Here is a 17353-nt window from a genome sequence, read left to right as displayed (position 1 = left end):
AAACAGGTAAAATATGAGGATCACACTAATGCAGCAGCACAGTCATTGTTACACTGCACACGGCCAACATTTGGTACAGCTGGTTTTGTGATCAAACTGAAGGAGCTTGCTTCTGACCCATCTTACTTTCTCTGCACTGCAAGTGTCATCTTCTCAACAGCTGGCAGCAATCTAGAAACTTCTTCCATTCAGAGCCAGCCCCACAAAGATGTCCATCTTAAGTAGGAGAAAAGGCTACACACTTTCCCTAAAAAACTCAAATCTCCATAATGTCCTCCATTAAGATGTATATTAATCTAAAAAGATGCTACAGAATGAATCCTCACATTCTCTTTTATCCTTCTTATTCAATTACAGAATTTCTAGTGCATGACCCTAAACACAGATTTCAATGATAGCCATAAAAAATAACTTCCCTTTCACAGCATGTGCCAAATCAACATTCTTCAGCTTTTAGAGTTGGGAACTCCATTTCCATAGTGAATTTTCAAACCCCTACTGATTCACACATTTTGTTTTCTCCTACTAGGCACTGTCGTACAAGCTATGGAGTACAAAGAAAGTATATTCAAACATTTTGGAAAAGTTTAAAGATAAGTTTCAAATCTTCATTAAGTTAGAATGGGAAAACTTTCAATTGCTTATCTCCTCCCCACCCCTCAACTCCTAAGAAAACAAGAAAAAACTTGTAGCAGATGTCAAGGTCATATCTTCTAGTCTTCAGTCTGAATTTTGATGGAAAGTCTGCCAGCCAAAAGCGTCCCAACAACATTCTGCAGCTGAACTCTCCAAGTTCAAGCCTGCTCTACATCAGTGCACCACATACCAGTGGAATGCACTTCAGAGAACAGACAATCCTCAGGATCTCTCTGTCCTACTTAAACCAGGATAAGCTACTGTGTGAAAGTATAAAAATTGAACACTTAGTTATTTTGTTCTAACTAGCCTACTTCAAAAGTATCTTGTAGCTAGACTGTATGAGCCAAGACGACATCATTTGATACTCAGAGAAAATGTTCTGCAAAGCATACTGTCCTAACCTGACTTTCAAGATGAAATGTGCAGATATTTCTATTAAGTTTTAAACAGGAACAGGCATAGTGGGCTGTCACAGCAACCAAGGGAAAATTGGATAAAAAATTAGGGGCAGAAAATGCAAATTCTCATCACTTTACAAGTGACACAAGAGCTTTCTTTTTAGCAGCTAATCTTCCCTTTCAAATACTTCATCTGATTTTAGGTATTTTTTCACATCCTGGTAGATTTTAGTCTAGGACAGACAATTTTCCCTAGAAAAGATGCATAGAATAAGAATTCAGAACACTGATGGCACTAAAAAACAAAGATCATTTCCACCCAAAGCCCAAAAAAGCTGCACAGAAAACCACAAAACAAACAAAAAAACAAACAAAAAACTCCCAAACAAACCCCAGAAAACAACCCCCACTACTTATGCCCCAAAGGAAAAAACTTAATCGTGGAAAGAAAGCAAATACAGGATGGCATAAAGTCTTCTCTGCTTCAGTACCCACACAAAAGTTTAATTCCATATAACCAAATTAAACAAGGGAGTATGAGTTCAAGTTAGTATTAAAAAAAATAAACAGACCACTGAATGTTATTTATGACAGTCAACAGCTTCTAATGAAATTCATCCTCAGAAAAAAATGTTTAGAGAACTACAGGAAAGGTGAAAGAAGTCATCAAGTACTGCAGAAATAAAAAAAATGGAAAAAAATCATAAGATGGGCAAATAAAAACCTCAGTCTAATTAAGATTTCAGAAAGATACTAGAATGAAATTATTTAAGAATGGGGAGCATTAAAGCATAAAGCCAATTGACTTGACAGTCTTCTGTGTCAAGACAGTTTCTTACTTTATTGGACTAGTAGCCCTGCTGACTAGGAGAAAAGAAATACATGTTGCCAGTCTTGACTTGCATGCAACACAGTCAAAAATACATTCTCCCACTTATGCTAAACTATGATGAGGACAAAGTTGCGCAGAATGAAGTTCAAAATTTGGGTTTGCTTGTTTAATAGTTCCAACCAACCAGCTGTAGATATATTTACATGTATCTGTGGGACAGCCTTTACAGTGAGATTCTACAGGCATACTATTTAATATTTTTAATTTCCCTTTGGACAAAGGTATAAGGAATAGAACAAGAATCAAGCTGAGAGGTGGTGAGAACTATCTGACAAAACAATCTTGCATGAAGGTGACTCAGAATGAAAATTATGAATTCCAAAAAAGAGTACAAAGCACAGCAGGCCCACAACTACGGGAAAAAAAGCCCTACTTAAGTACCAAGATACAAAAGGACATCAGACTGTAGTGGATCAAATAGATTATAATTTCTTATGAGCTTCTCAGAGTAACTAATTAAAATACCTGTCAGGTTCAAAATTATGAAGATTTAATGTGAGATTTAACCTTAAAAAAAAAAAGTTAACAACACTCCCCTTACTCCTTTCTAAAATACAGACTTGATTTTTCTTTTGGTTGGCAGTCCATCGCATTCTCTATTACCCATACAAGCTACACCCATGAGGAACATCCAACAGAGCCATCCAATCAATAAAAGTTCATTTGTTGTTTTATAACAACATTGAAATTGATGTGTGCAGAACTCTCAAGTTTCACTATATTTTTCAGAGAAAACAATGCCTAAATAAATTCCTAAACAATTTCAAATATTACTTTTGCAAACTCTTTTTAAAAGTAAGACTGGAAGTACAGAATGACTAGGTTACTCAATGGCCATCTACAGAGCAAGAGAACTATTTATTCTTGCTCCTCTTCATAATTTAATATGAACACTAAACCATAAAATTTGTAATATGTAACCCATATTTTATGAAGCTCTGTATGACTTTTCCACTCACTTCATTCCTGCAGATATTTCTTTCTCTAAACTACCACAAGTAACAAACAAAAGCTCTTGAGTCTGTTGAGCTTGAGTCAGTCACGTATTTGTAAAATCAGCATGACAGGCAGTTCTTCCTCTTTTTCTCCTTCCCAACCTTCCCCCTGACATGCACGCGCATGTGCACACACAGAGGCTGCATTCTGGAAAGCAGAAGAGTCCTTAACAAGCTGTTGTGAAACAGATATGTTAAACCAGATATACAAGAGAAGTACCAACTCTCTGTCATCAGCAGTACGCATTTCAACAGAAATACAAATACCAGATTTGATTAAATGTAACTGATTTGTGCTTATAAACATCCAGATGGTACATGACTAAACACATTGCCCATGTTTTCTGAAGAAAAATGACCTTGTTATCCAAGTTAAAAAATTAAACATTTTATTTATGAGTCTCAAGGCACAAAACAAACTCATGGCAGTCCAAGTAGAGACCTGTATCTCATACTTAGGAGATGATCAGATATGCTTACAAAATACATTACACAGCCAAACTCTCAGGCAGAGTCAAGGAATATAGACCAAATACCAAGGAAATGTACAAAGATTCTATCCCAGTTCTTTGTATCTCACACTCTTAGGTATCTGGTGGGATTTAAATTGGGCTTTTCATACCTTAGCCTGTGACAAAAGGAATGATTCAGTGATGAAGATCAATAGATCACAGAACACAGAAGCCATGCCCTCATTTGGCTGGTTATATATTATCTCTACTTCAGCAGTAAAGGACATTAAGAGGTACAGATCCCAAATCCACAAAAATTCATCCTGACTAAACCTTACCTTCTTATTCTGGCTATAAATTTCAGCGGCTATTTTATAAATTACAGTGCATATAAGAGCTCACTCAACATGTGTATCAAATAGGAATAATTTAAAAAACCATCCTAAATCCAAGTTATGAAAAAAAAAAAACCCACAAAACTTCACAGAAGTAATTTGTACCTGTCTCCTTTCTTTATTCTCCCTTTCCCCCAGACAAAAAAAAAACAAAAAAAACCCAAAAAAAACCACACAAAAGAAATTGAACAGCACCTACTAAGAACCAGATTCATTGGCAACACTAAGTTTTTATTGAATCCAAAGCAAGTAATGAAAATAGTTCTTAAAAATAAAACAAAACCATAACAATCATAAAATATAAGTTTGTATAACTAATCTTCCCTTATTACTAGCTAAGAGAATACTGTTAGAAAAAATATCCTTTGGAATTTGGTCCTTTTTTCTAATTTAAGAATAAAATGGAATGTTATCAAGTCTGAAAAGGGGAAATTGATTGCATGCCCCTGCATCCTTTTTTCACTTGTTTACACAGTAGAATAACATTCCAAGCACTTCAATGTTTACAAAGCCAGTATTTGCAGCTCCTCCTGTAGCTCTCGCTACACTGCCCTGGATGCTCATCATTCACACTGAAAGGAGAAGTGGTTTGTAACAATGTGGAAAAAAGAATAGGATCCTGCAACTAAAGATCAGACCACATGCATAAAATCCACATGAAGGAAAGCAAAGCAACAGGTAATTTTAAATCTAGATGCTACTGCTAACTGAATAAGAAGAGCATTAACAACACTCGAGGAAGTTAAAGCAGAGAGGTAACAACAGGGCAGTAAACAAAGCCTCCTGGAAGGCAGCAGAGAGTAGGAAACACACACTCCTTTAGAGGGATTGCCAAACCTCTTGTGTACTTCTTCCCAGCAACACAAACTCTTAATCTTCAGCTTTACAACTCATCTAAATTACAGTGACTAATGGTGCTAGCTGGCACAGAAAGCAAAATCCAAACATCTATTGAAGGACAGACAAACTGGGAGCAAATACTCGCTCCAATAAGGTCTGTCCAAGGATCCAGCCCAATTCTTGAAGGTCAACCAGTATTGGTTCGCTCCCAATTCAGATAGTGCCATGAAGAACAGAAGGAAAGAAAGAAATTGCCAATGGAGACAACTTTCTTTTGACAAAGCAGTAATTGTGAGAATCAAACCAAATTTAACAAGCCCATTATAACCTCTCCAGGAGCCACAATATTCTCTTCCATGTTTTCAGCATACCATCATTGCCTCTGTTGCTTTTACACAGTTCCAGCCTGGGCTTTTTCAATGTTCTAGCAAAGACTTTTCTGTACAACATGAGTGACAGAGGGGAAATGAATATTTTCAAGTGATTTAGTCTCAGCAAAACTTCAACAATTTCATGGGGCAAGAAAATCAAGCCACTAATTTAGCCCAAGAACTTATCCTCTTGCCTAACTACAATGGCTTTTGCAATCAAGAAACCTTCTCAAAAAGGTCATACAATTTCTTTATAATGGAAACTATTAGGCAACCTAAATATAGAGGTTGCTACCAGTTCCCTCTATAACAGAGTACATTAGGGTTTTATTCAGTACTCCTTACTTGTGCTTCTAATTAACTTCAGCAGGGGATTTGTTCAAGAAAGGAGTAATTATTACAGTCCTATCTATGTTCCTTACATTTATATACATCTTTCATCTTGAAAAATCTCAAGATGTCTTAGAGGTCACATGTAGAAAATTACTACACACAGTGCAGTCTCCTATGAAGAGGAACATATGAATTTCTCAGTACCCAAGGAACAAAAAAAAAATAATTTAGGTTAGAAAGTAAATACTAAAGTCACGTGTACAGGGTCAGTGACATTACCAAGCTAACATCTGACAATAGCTGTAGAGTAAAAGGTAGAGGGATCTCCATCTAGCAGACAGGATCTTAGTTTCACAGCTGACTTGTGGCACATCGACTGGCACCATGCTGGGGCACTGCTTCAGTACTAAACCAAAGAGTGCCACCTTGGGAATCAGTTACACATTTCCTGCAGCATCCAGGATTTCCCTCGGGACATCACCCTCCAAGGACAGCTCAGCTTAACCACTCAATGCAATACTGCCATAGACAAAAAGTTGATTTAACTCCATAATCTAACCTGCTTTGAAAATTCAGTCTAGAAATAAAATATAATAAAGAAATTGCAAAATTTATTTGCACTACTCTTAACAATTCTATCAGTAACTACAGAACAAAATCCACTTCTGGCCTCTAGCACAAAAGATAACTCTTTCAGAGAGAAGAAATTATTCAACAGTGAAAACAAACTCTACCTGTATCTGAAAATACTTCTGTAAAGGTAAATGTGCATAATTAAAAAAATAAGTTTTAATCAACTTTGCACCTGATTTCCAGAGTCCTTCAAACCTACTTAGCTTCAATACAATTGCCTGTTTTCCCACCTACAAATTTGGTCACGTTTAGTGAAGTTTAACATGCAGAATCAGGTATTATACATTTCAACACAAAGAAAGAGATTTCTCTCAATTTAAAAAAAAAATACAATGTCTTACAGACAAAGCTCTAATCAGTAAAAAAAAAAAAAAAGAAAAAAACCAGAAAAAACAGTTAAAGCTTCTAAGTAAGAACTACTGCACAGCAACAACCATGCTGATGCATCAACTTAATCTAACATTGAGCTTCAAAATGGAAGACTGAAATAAATAAATAATGCATTTTCAGTGCCATTGAAACATGGCAGTATTGTTATCCTGTCCCACATTGATGAAAACCATTCTGTCCTATAGAAAACAACAACAAATTCTTCAACAACGTAATAATTTGGCCACTTGGACTCCAGGTCCTTGGGAAAAAGAAAAAACAGAAAACAACCACCCAGCTGGCCTTTTGTGTTTCTTTGGCACCCTAATGATTCTCCTCATGGACACAAAGGTCTACTTGCTAGCTCAAATCATATATCAAAACTGCAGACAAAAGCTGCCTGGCCTAAAACCTCAACTTTTATCTACCTCATGCCATGTGTAAAACCTGGATTTTGCAATCATCTGAAGATGCAATCCATCTAAACCTTAGGGGAAAAAAGAGTCCCAAAAACCTACTCAGGGATACATTGTAACAGAGTTTTAAGTAGAGAAACAAAAATCAACCAATCAACTACAGTTGGCATACCAGGTTACTGTCAGGGAGAAAGTGGAAACCAAAGAAAGAAAAAAGACATTTTGTTGCAAAATTATTTAAAATATGAAATATTCAAGTAGGGAGACTAGAAGACAATGAAAATATTTGTTTCTCAGAAGTTCAATTTTTTGTTTGTTAACTTTCAAAGCCTTTATCCAGCTGAGTTTCCAATGCAGTAAAACATAATTTTAAATTGACTTTTCTTATCAAACTGACTGGATGTTAAGGAGACCTTTTTCATTAATTCAGCAGTCTTACTTTGCTGAACATTACCAATCTGTACACACCTCTCTGTGACACAAACATAATGCCATTGTTATAACTGGAAATCATAATATATGTGACAGATACAATTCCCTCTCGTCACATTTACCTTACTGATTTCCTTTGTTAAAAAAAAACCCCAAACAATTGAACCAAAACATTCAACTAATATTCACAACTGAAGTTATGAGAAGTCCTTCCAATATCCATTCTGTTTTTCAGAAGTCAGGGAAACCAATTCCAGAAATAAAGAATAATCATTTTTGTCAAGTAATTGGACCCAACCTTGCACGTAAAATTTCAAACACGTAACATTTATTGCAAGTCATACTCAGCACTGCTTTGACCAATATCTATAATTTACGTGCAGCTTTTGATTGATAGGATTGCAACTTGACTGCCATTTAAACTTCTCTCGTTGATGGGATTAACCCACAGGTATGGTGGTGGTAAGAAAGGATTCTTGAGCGACATTCTCTTCCGTTAGCATGCACGGCTACAAGTGCACTCAAGTTCGTTTGTATAAAGCCTCCATTCCCCAAGCACACATGTTTAGGCCACTGGCAGGCACAGGAACCAGTTAATCCACAGCAAGCTTTGCGACTGGTGTACAGAGAAAAGGTCCTCCTGGGAAGTCACAGTTACACAGGGAGGCAATTCCATAAAGTGCAATTCAGCAAACAATTCCTCCCTAAACACTGAAGGGTTATAATCCACCCTCTCTATAGCCCTCGGAAACCTGCACGGCGATGTTCTGTGATGAAAAGCGAATTAAAATAATACTAATGCTAATCACACAAAGGGGATATGTACGAGGCTAAGTTAAACTCGTAGAAAAAAAATAATTTAAAATAAAAAAATAAAGAGGGTAAGTTAGCAGGCACACCCTAGCTTCTCCGTGAGAGGGGCATCTCTCCAGGGTTAGGATGTGCAGGCAGTTATGCCCTTCCTGGTATTTATTATTGCTGTTTCTACACACGCCAGCGCACCGCTGGGTCAGGTTCACCGAGGAGCCCCGGGCCGGGGGAGGCTGTGTGCTCCCGCCCCCACCCCTGATAAACGAGACCCGATGCCTGTCACGGCCGCCCCTCCCTCACACCCTGGGGATGCACCGCGGCTCCCCCGGCCCCGATTCCTGTCACGGCCGCACAGCCGCTCCCCCGCCGCCCCCGCTGGCGACCCACCGTGTGGAGGTGCCCTTCCTCACGTCGCACATCAAGCACTTGAAGGCCTCGGCGCTGTTGCGGAAGGTGCAGACGCTGCAGTCCCAGTACCCCTCGTCCGAGGAGGGTTTCGGCTGCCGCTTCGGCCTGCGGAGACACACGCGCGCCAGGGGCAGCACCGGCCGCGACGCCCCCGCCGCCCCCGGGGCGCCCCCGCCGCCATCGCCGCCGGCCCCGCGCTCCCGGAGGGCCCGGGGGAACGAGAAAGCGCCGCCGCTGCCCCTACCTGGTCGGGCTCTTCTTGTCTCCCATGCCGGCTCCAGACGCGTCCCGGCCCGGCCCCGGCGCGGCCCTTTGTGCGTTTGTCAATAAGGAGGAGCGCGGGGGGTCTCTGGGCTCTAGCGGGGACCCGGGGAGGAGGAGCCGCCGCCGCAACCTCCAGCTGTCGGGGAAACTCCCGCTGCCGCCGCTGCCGCCGCTGCCGCCGCCTCCCCGCTCACGTGTCCCCCCGCCGCCAACCAGCGGCGCCCGCAGGCCGCGGCGCCCGGCGGGCCGCGCACGGCGGCACCTTCGCTCCGCCGGCGGCTCGGGCGCTGCGAGCGGCGGCGGCGGGGCCGGGGCAACGCGGGGGCTGCTGGGGGCGGCGGGCGGAGCGGGGGCGGTGCCGGCGCCGGGGGGCGGCCCCGGCGGGGAGGCGGTGCCGGGCAGGACGGGCAGAGCGGCAGTGAGAGGGATTGCGGCCGGCCTGCGCGGCTCCTGCCTTAAAGCCGCCCCTCTGTTCTCTCCCGGGGTTGCTCGCGCTAGCGCCCGGATTGCCTTGTGCTTCTTCCCGCAGAAAACTGTTCCAGGCCGTGGTTTACAGTAAGAAACAAACGGGAATAAACTGAATACGAACTTCTGCTTAGAAGTCTTGGTCTAAAGCATCCCGTTGGCCTGAGGCCAAGGGAGAACACCGTGGGTACCAATACAAAACCAGGAGAGAGTGGTGTTACCTTGTACCCGCGTGCAGGGCGCTACTTTTGCACTTAAAAGCTTGCAAGTACAGCGTGGTTCTTTCTCATGCATCGTAGCAATCTCAGAAAGGACACGGCTGTTTATCACCTCAATTATCAGAGTGCACAAGACCCCAGTCACAGACTAGGATGCCATTTTGCAGGATGCTGTGCAAACAGAACAAAGAGCACATGTCCTAAGTACATAACAAAGACAGCAGTTAGACACAGGTAGAGAGCAGAATGCGAGCAGACAATTAAATGATACCGGTCAGCATCTCAGCGGCCAAAGCTATTACTGATGCATTGCCAAGAAATGATGGGATTTCTAGAACAAAATACACCCAAGGGGAGTTTTAGCGAAGTGTGTGAAGACATAGATAGACGCGTTTAAAAATTAATCAACTAGACAACAGAGAAACTTTCTGATTCTGAAGGCATAGTTGTCAAGACAAATTTCAGCTAAAAATACTGGGATAGAGAGGGATTAATAATTCGGGAAGCAATTAAAGACCCCTTAATTGGAACGTAACATTTATGCAAAAGAACTAACACTTTTACAATATTCCCAATATTCTCTGTCTCTCTAGGAATGCTGTGTGTCAACGGTTGGAATCCTGTGTAGGATTTACTTGTGGCTGGCCATTTATCCTGAATTCCTTCTGCATTCACATCCAGCTTTCAGTATTGCCAGTTTCTTCATGTTACAGTTCTCTTTCTGTATCTGCCTGACCTATTCCTTTCTTCCTCTATTGCAATTTCTTTCTCCCTTATCTCTTTATGGTTCTTATGCAGTCTTCTTTAAATTATGAATAAAATGTACGGATTGCTCGTCTGAGGGCAAGGCATGCCACACACAGACAGCTGGCCTGAGTTCATTTGCATTTTGTTAGACATCTGCATGAACTAGGAGCCTGGACTCAGCTCTCAGCAGGAGAAACAAGCTCACCCCTTCATGATATGAAGGTGGTTGATCTGATACTAAGACAGGAATACAATTTTCTCACTTATTTCTTTAAGTAGAATATTTCTTTCCATTGACTATAAAGAGTGCTTTGCACCAGTAGTCCAAAAGTGGATGTTTAAAGTGACAGAATTAAATGAGGTGTCTCATCTGTGCTTGAACCTGACAGTATGTAGAAATCTCTTGATGGTAAGCAGTGAAGAAACCTATCTCTTTATGCCCTTTTCCACAGCACTCTCTTTCTACTGTATAAATAAACATTATTTCCCCACTTTTAGAAAGTAATTGTTTTGAAATAACTGCTTTCTCTTGGCCTTTCCCCTGTCACAGCCTCCTTTCTCCATACTGATTGTGGGAAACAGAACTTCCACTGATGGTTACAAAATGCCGAGATATGTTGTAATCCCTCAGGAACCGTTCTTGGAGAGGACCATTTCTAATCAGGAGAAGGAAATGCAACTGCCAGCCATAAATGTTATCCCTAACAGAAGAGTAATCTTTCTGGCTGTTGCATTCCAGACCTTCTGCTTCAAGGTCATCACCCAACCAACCATGCCTAAAAATCATCATGCTTTCCCAGCAGCATTGGGCCTGTTTCCCCTGAGCTCCAGCTAACCCTCATTTTGGGAGCTGAAATGTGATTTGGATGGTACATTCAAAAGTTCAGGTGTATGGGTCATGATGCAACTCATAGTCGCATGGGTTTGTGCAAGTGTGAGTCTTATTCTTGCACAATGATGAAAAGGAAGGAAATACTATTTTCCTTGCATCCTTGTTCTGTCCTCAAATAGGAACACAAGAGGAGACCACCTAAAGCATCAAGGCATCCCATGTCATCTCTGCAACTGAAAGAGTGATGGAAGGCATTATGTAGCAGCAATGCTGAAGAGCACGTGTAAGAGGTGTGTGTAATAGTCAGATACTGAAGAGACTCAGTGGGACTTTGATAAACTGAAAAAGTCAAGAATTCCATAGTCAGATATTTTGTCATCCAGTTCTATTCATGTGAACCCAGAAAACTCATCTGTCTTTGCTAAATATTTCTATGGCACATGATCTAGAAAGATTGAATGACAAAATTAATGGTATCAGTATTAGCAGTCTTGTAAAAAATATTTCTGGGAAAGAAAAGGGACGAATGAACTATAATTTTGAACACCCTTAAATTTTGACTTTGTCTAGTGCAGTTGTTCCAGAGCTATTATTTGTCCCCTGCTTTAATTCAGCTGAGCTAAAGTAAACACATATTTAAGGCAGAAGGAATGGGCAATATAATTGTATCTTTTTACATCAGGTATCACTCTCTAGATAGTGTTTGGTTTCTTATTATCTTTAAATGAACCTTTTTTTGTAGCATTGTACAAGGGAAATGCTCATAGTATGATTATGATATTGAAAATTATGTATGCTGATAGCTTTGTGGAAGTTATTTATTTCAATATATGGTATAAATGTTCTGGCATTCATGACTTCTCAGCTAAAAGTCTGTCGTAATGAAGAGGATGTGAAAGAGTAGCAATTTTTAAATACCTATTGTGTAAAAATTCCTACTGTAGAGAAAATTACAGTTGTTCCCAAAAAAAGGTGTTCACGTAAGAGGCTATTAAGAACAAGCTGGTGCTGTGTAAATCTATACAAAGGCTTGCCATTTAGTCAATACTTGAACCATCCCTGTGCACATCAAACCTACCCCAGTATGCAGGAGCATTATCAGCATCTTGTGCTATTAAGTAATCACTTTGTCAGTGTTTGAGCTTAAAAAGCTCTCCATAAAGGTGATTATCATTATGTTGTAGATAAACCACATTTTAATCCCTATTCATGAAAAAGAATACTACGTAAGTATAAAACTGTACTAGAACAAATGCATGTTATTCCACCGTGGTGTATCTGTTTTGCTTGGGTTGCACTGACGTAATGAAATTAATACAATTAAATAAATTAATGGGAATTTGACTGGCAAGGGTTTTTTGATATATTAGGTATAATAAGGTCTGAATCCTGTCTGGGTTTCTATATGATCCTGGGTGTGGGAATTAAAAATCAGAGATAGTGAAAAGTGAAAGCTGCTTGCAGACTTGATAATAAAGACAATAAGATTGATGACAGCAAGCATTGCCCCTCCAGCAATTTTGCTCAGCCAGTTTGCTCAGCCTCGGGTGCAGCCCAAGCTATCAAAAGGTATCAGTGGGTCCTGACAACTCATGCTCCTCTTACTAGTATGTGGAAACAGGAGAGTGAAATTCTGCTTTAGAAGGGGCCACAACAGAGAGGGATGACACCTAGAATACTTCATAATATCAGAGAGCCTAAAAGCTATTTTAAAAGAGTTTTCACTTCCTTGCATGTACAAGCCTGACCTAAACATACTGTGTATTTTTTAGGGAACTATAGCACTTATGAGAGTTGATTCATCACCATATCCTTCAGGTTTCACACTGTTAGAATGGCCCTGACATCAGCAGGGATATGCTGTCATGAACCTTGAGTAACATGGTGGTAATTAAGTCCAGGAGTCTTTCTAGGGTCATAATTTGACTGCATGTTTATGCAAATTAGCCTCCAAATTCATATGACAGAGGATTGTACACAGAACACCTGCAGGTTACAGCACAGCAGTAGCTACATGTGATCAATAAAAATCTGATCATAATGGTTATTTTTTATATTTGCCCCTCTGTGAACTGGGATGAAATTATCAAACCACTTACTTTCAGGTACTTGGTAATTATCAACTAATTATTTCAGTAACTGCTTATTTGTCATTCACTCTCTTTGTTCAGGCCTAGCCTTTTTCCTTTCAGATTTTGTAGTGAATTTTAAAGTCATTCAGCTCTATAGTTTCTTTAAATCCTCTGCTTCATCAAAGAAAACTCTTAAAGTACAAGTTTCCCTTCTTTTTCTATTTAGCCTCTCCCTGAGGTAATTCAAGATGTGAAAGATCACTGGTAGGAATGAAAGAACATTCTCAACATTCACTCAATATTTCTGGTCCTTCTGCTGGGATTTGGTAGCACACATGGCAGTCTTTTAGACTGAAAAGAAGTTATTTTGGGTAGGTCAGACTTAATAAATAATACTGACACTTAATTCTATCATACCTCATGCAGAAGAGGTTTGCTAAAAACTGCCTGTGAATGTTAAATTGATGGTATGCCAGGCAATTACTTCAAACACTGGAACAGTCTTCACACCCTTTGTCTGGACCTGAGGAAGCAGTGGAAGTTTTCAACCCAAGAAATGGTGAAACAATGGCTCCTCCAGGGCAAATCGTTCAAAGTGCTAAAGCCAGATTTTGCTTTGAACCATCTATAAAGGAAGCAGAGGAAGACAAGGCTCACAAGCATCTGTGAATTTGGATCCCCAGGTGAAACTGCTCTTATCAACTATTTAAATTTGGGGCTGAATTTTTCCCTATCTGCTCCCATCAAGGTGAATTGAGATAGTGTCCCATACACCCTGTGCCAAAGGGGGATTTATTTGGGCAAAGCCAGTTTCCTGAGGAGGACTAAGTATATATTGCTGAGGCTCCTTTAAACAGAAAAAATCTCTTGCTGACTTCAGGGTAAGATCTAGCTGGTTACAGGTGTGAACACATAGATACCTCAATTAACAGGTCAAGCTCTCTCGGGCCTATAGGAGAGAAAAAAAAAATCCCACTCTCCGTGCTATCTGTTCATGTCTGCTCCTTGATTTCTTCATGTGCCTTGATCCCTCCTAATCTGCTCCCTCATTCCTTTTCTGCTATTTGTCAACTTCCTGGTTGTGTTTTTTTCATCTCTTCTTTATGTGTTACTTCATTCTCCTTCCTGTTTTCTTTTGCTCCTTGTCTTTATGTCTGAGATTTGTCTTTCTGTCTGGTCTTCTGCATTACTAATTCTGCATGGTCCATCCTTCAAGTTTCTTTTCTGTCATGTCTCACTCTTCTTTTGCTTGACTTTCACTTGCACTGATGCTCTCTCTTTTAGAAGTTGTTTTAAAGTGTTAAAATTTGACAGGAGGTTGAGTTTCCAATTTTTGTGTCACGCAGGTAGCAGGCTTCCCATGGAATTAGTGCCAAAGGAAGAACAGCAGCCCAAAGGAGATTTCACAGTTTACATCAATATTTAAAGCATTTTGAATCTGATTAGGGAATATGGCTAAAAGTCACATAGCTTCTTGGTCCTACATAGCATTTTTTAAAGGCTGTCAGAGAAATAAATGAAATACTAGAACTAAAGCCTCTAAGCCAGTTCCATGCTTAGTTCAGTGTTCCAACATCGTTTCAAGACAGCACTCAAACACCTACTGCAATGTCTGGATTTACAAATGCCATAAGCTGCCTTTGGATCAAAAGTGCTGTTCAATTTTTCTCACCATAAATCTCTTTTATGAATTCCTTCAGATTTACTCTGAGATCAGAATTTGACTTACAGGCATTATCTTTGACTAACAATGGGAAAAGGGTGAATGTGTTTGCATTGTGGGATCAGTAGGAAAAAAATATATTGCAGATGTACTGATTTTTTCAGATGTAACAGAAGTAATGAATGAACAAACCAACCTTCTGTCACAAAAAAACACACAAAGATGATTATTCCTTGAGAAGCGTACCTTTTCTGTCTGTAGTAAAAAGCATATTTCACTGCTTATAATTATATATACACATATACAAACACAGAGACATGGGTACTTAAACATTCAAGAGAATTGCAAATTTTTCTTGAAAGGTATTCCATATCAGCTCACTACATTTTCATTATGAAATATTGTGAAATATTCTGAGGTAAGAGATCTCCATCCTCACAAGTCTCTTTTTTCCCAATTTCCATATTATTCTAGGTGAGGAAGATAATGCAGGAGTGCTAGTTAGGATCTCACTTTTCTTTTTTGGCTTGGAATTAATTGCTTGGTCTCAGTTTGCCAAAGCTTACACCCCCTGTGACATAATCTATATCAGTATCCTCTGCCTCCTGCTCCAGTGTTATATTTCCATTTTTTGTTGGTTTGGCAATGCCAGTATCCCTAAATAACTGTGCACTGCATCTTACCACCCTTTTGTCCTTCTTCCTATCCTTTTGCCTGTTTTCCCATCTTTTTGCTTGGACTTGTACTGTTGCCATGTGCAGGGCTGGACTGTGTAGACTCAATATTGCATAAAACTATCTTACAGAGATTATTTTTCAAAATAAATTTTAAATATTAATTTAAAAATTAGTATACAAATGAGAGAAAGAAAGAAAGATAAATGAGGTTCTTTAATTAATATGGAGTATGCACTCAGGCTTTTCCTGTAGGTTTAGAACACTGTTTACAGTGAGCCTACTGCACTGACAGGTGATCTAGGGCTGGAAGAAATCTCCCAGAGGAACCTGTCAGTTGACACAGATCAGTGTTGATTCCTCCTGTTAGGTAATTGCTCATGTAGAAGATTCTCCAAGTTGTTCAGAATTCAAAAAAATGTATCAGTATAAAAGACGATTGAACCTTGTAGTGCTGCTGTTTTTGACTCAAACCTTTAAAAATGCCATGGAAAAAAAATACTGCAGTTAGCAAGATGATCATCACAGATCACCATCACTGGAAGTTGAACACTAAGACAAGATGATATCTTCACAAAGTAGCTACTCCACGGTGTTTGACTAGGGCTGTCAAGCCAGGAGATGACCATGATGCTGCATGGCTAATGCTGCAAAGGCACACCATTGATGCAAAAGCTCTGTTCCCAAGATAAACTGCTGCCCTCTGGCTATTAAAAAAAAAAGAAAAAAAGTACACGTAATTAACATAATTACACAAAAGGGAGTTTGAAAAATGACAAATTTTATTACAAGTTGAATATGAGTCAACAGTGTGCCCTGGCAGCCAGGAGGGCCAACCATGTAGCATGGCTGATGCAGCATCATCAGCCAGGACAAAGGAGAGGATTGTCCCTCTCTGCTCTGCTCTGGGGTGGCCTCACCTTGATTTCTGGGGGCAGTTTTGAGTGCCACAGTGCAAGGAAAATATAAAGCTATCTGAGAGTGTCCAAAGGAGAGCAACAAAGATGGTGAAAGGCCTTGAGGCCTTTTTTGAAGAGCGACTGTGGTCACTTGGTCTGTTCAGCCTGCAGAAGAGCAGACTGTGGGGAGACCTCATTGCAGTCTGCTCACTACAATCACTACTTCTTCAGAAGGTGAAAAGGAGGGGCAGGCATTGATCTCTTCACCCTTATGACCATTGATAGGACAAGAGGGAATGGCCTGAAGGTGAGTCAGGGTAGGTTTCGATTGGATATCAGAAAAAGGTTTCTCACCCAGAGGCTGGTTGGGCACTGGAACACCCTTCTCAAGGGACACGGTCACAGCACCAGTCTGACAGAGTGCAAGAAATGTTTGAGCAACATTCTCAGACACCTGCTGTGATTCTTGGGGTGTCCTATGCAGGGACAGGAGATGGACTTGATCATCCTGATGGATCCCTTACAAATCCTTGTATTCTATGATTAATTCTGTATTTAGAGTTAACATCAGAGTTATCATCATATGTAGCTGTTACACACTCTTGACTTACCCTCAGAATGCTCTCTTACAGCCCTACAAAGAAATCTTCAAAGAAACCCTGAGATCAAGGCAGTGTAAGCACAAGCTTTAAGTCAGCTTTGAGTGACAGCTTGTGATTTGGTTTCAAACATACCCACCAGATCTGTCTCAGCTTGTTCATTACCACTTGCAAAATAAATAAGGACATTCATTGCCTTAATGTATCTCCTCCAGAATAAAGTCTTTATACATATCTATTAAATTACATATTTCAGAGAAGAACTGTTCTTTCCTGAAGATTGAATTTATGAAAAGACTATCTAGAATCTTATATTTTTAATTAATTTAATATTCTGTAGCATTCCAGACAACTCTAATATCCAAATTTGTTCTCACCAAATCTATATAGTTATTATCATTTTAATATAAACCTTGATAAATATTTCTAAGAGTGAAGTGTTGAATATCCTTTTTACCATTTCAGTAGAATATATAGTAAAGGCATTTCCATTATCCTTGAGGAAGTACTTAAGCAGATAAAGTAATTAATAACGTG

The 17353-nt window shown here is 39.9% G+C and overlaps 1 protein-coding gene and 1 long non-coding RNA gene across 3 annotated transcripts in view; one reads left to right on the top strand and one right to left on the bottom strand.

Moving 5' to 3' along the window:
* The window catches only part of YAF2 (YY1 associated factor 2), a 31446-nt gene extending 22527 nt beyond the window's left edge, over positions 1-8919 (bottom strand). The window contains exons 1-2 of one of the 2 annotated variants that reach the window (XM_086884677.1): positions 8628-8919; positions 8363-8488 (exon numbers count right to left, since the gene is read on the bottom strand). In XM_086884677.1, the coding sequence (XP_086740803.1) occupies positions 8363-8488; positions 8628-8653 (152 nt within the window). In that variant the 5' untranslated portion in view covers positions 8654-8919. The remainder of the gene's footprint in view (positions 1-8362; positions 8489-8627) is intronic. The other variant, XM_086884676.1, reaches the window with a different exon arrangement.
* Positions 8920-9052: 133 nt separating this feature from the next.
* Positions 9053-12256, top strand: LOC147653642 (uncharacterized). The gene is made up of 2 exons (XR_015285620.1): positions 9053-9202; positions 9924-12256. It is a non-coding gene; the product is annotated as an uncharacterized LOC147653642 (long non-coding RNA).
* Positions 12257-17353: the final 5097 nt, after the last annotated feature.

The sequence above is a fragment of the Cyanistes caeruleus genome, chromosome 4, assembly GCF_971803275.1.
Source record: "Cyanistes caeruleus chromosome 4, bCyaCae1.hap1.1, whole genome shotgun sequence".
Taxonomy (NCBI): domain Eukaryota; kingdom Metazoa; phylum Chordata; class Aves; order Passeriformes; family Paridae; genus Cyanistes; species Cyanistes caeruleus.
This window is presented reverse-complemented; position numbering and strand designations above follow the sequence as displayed.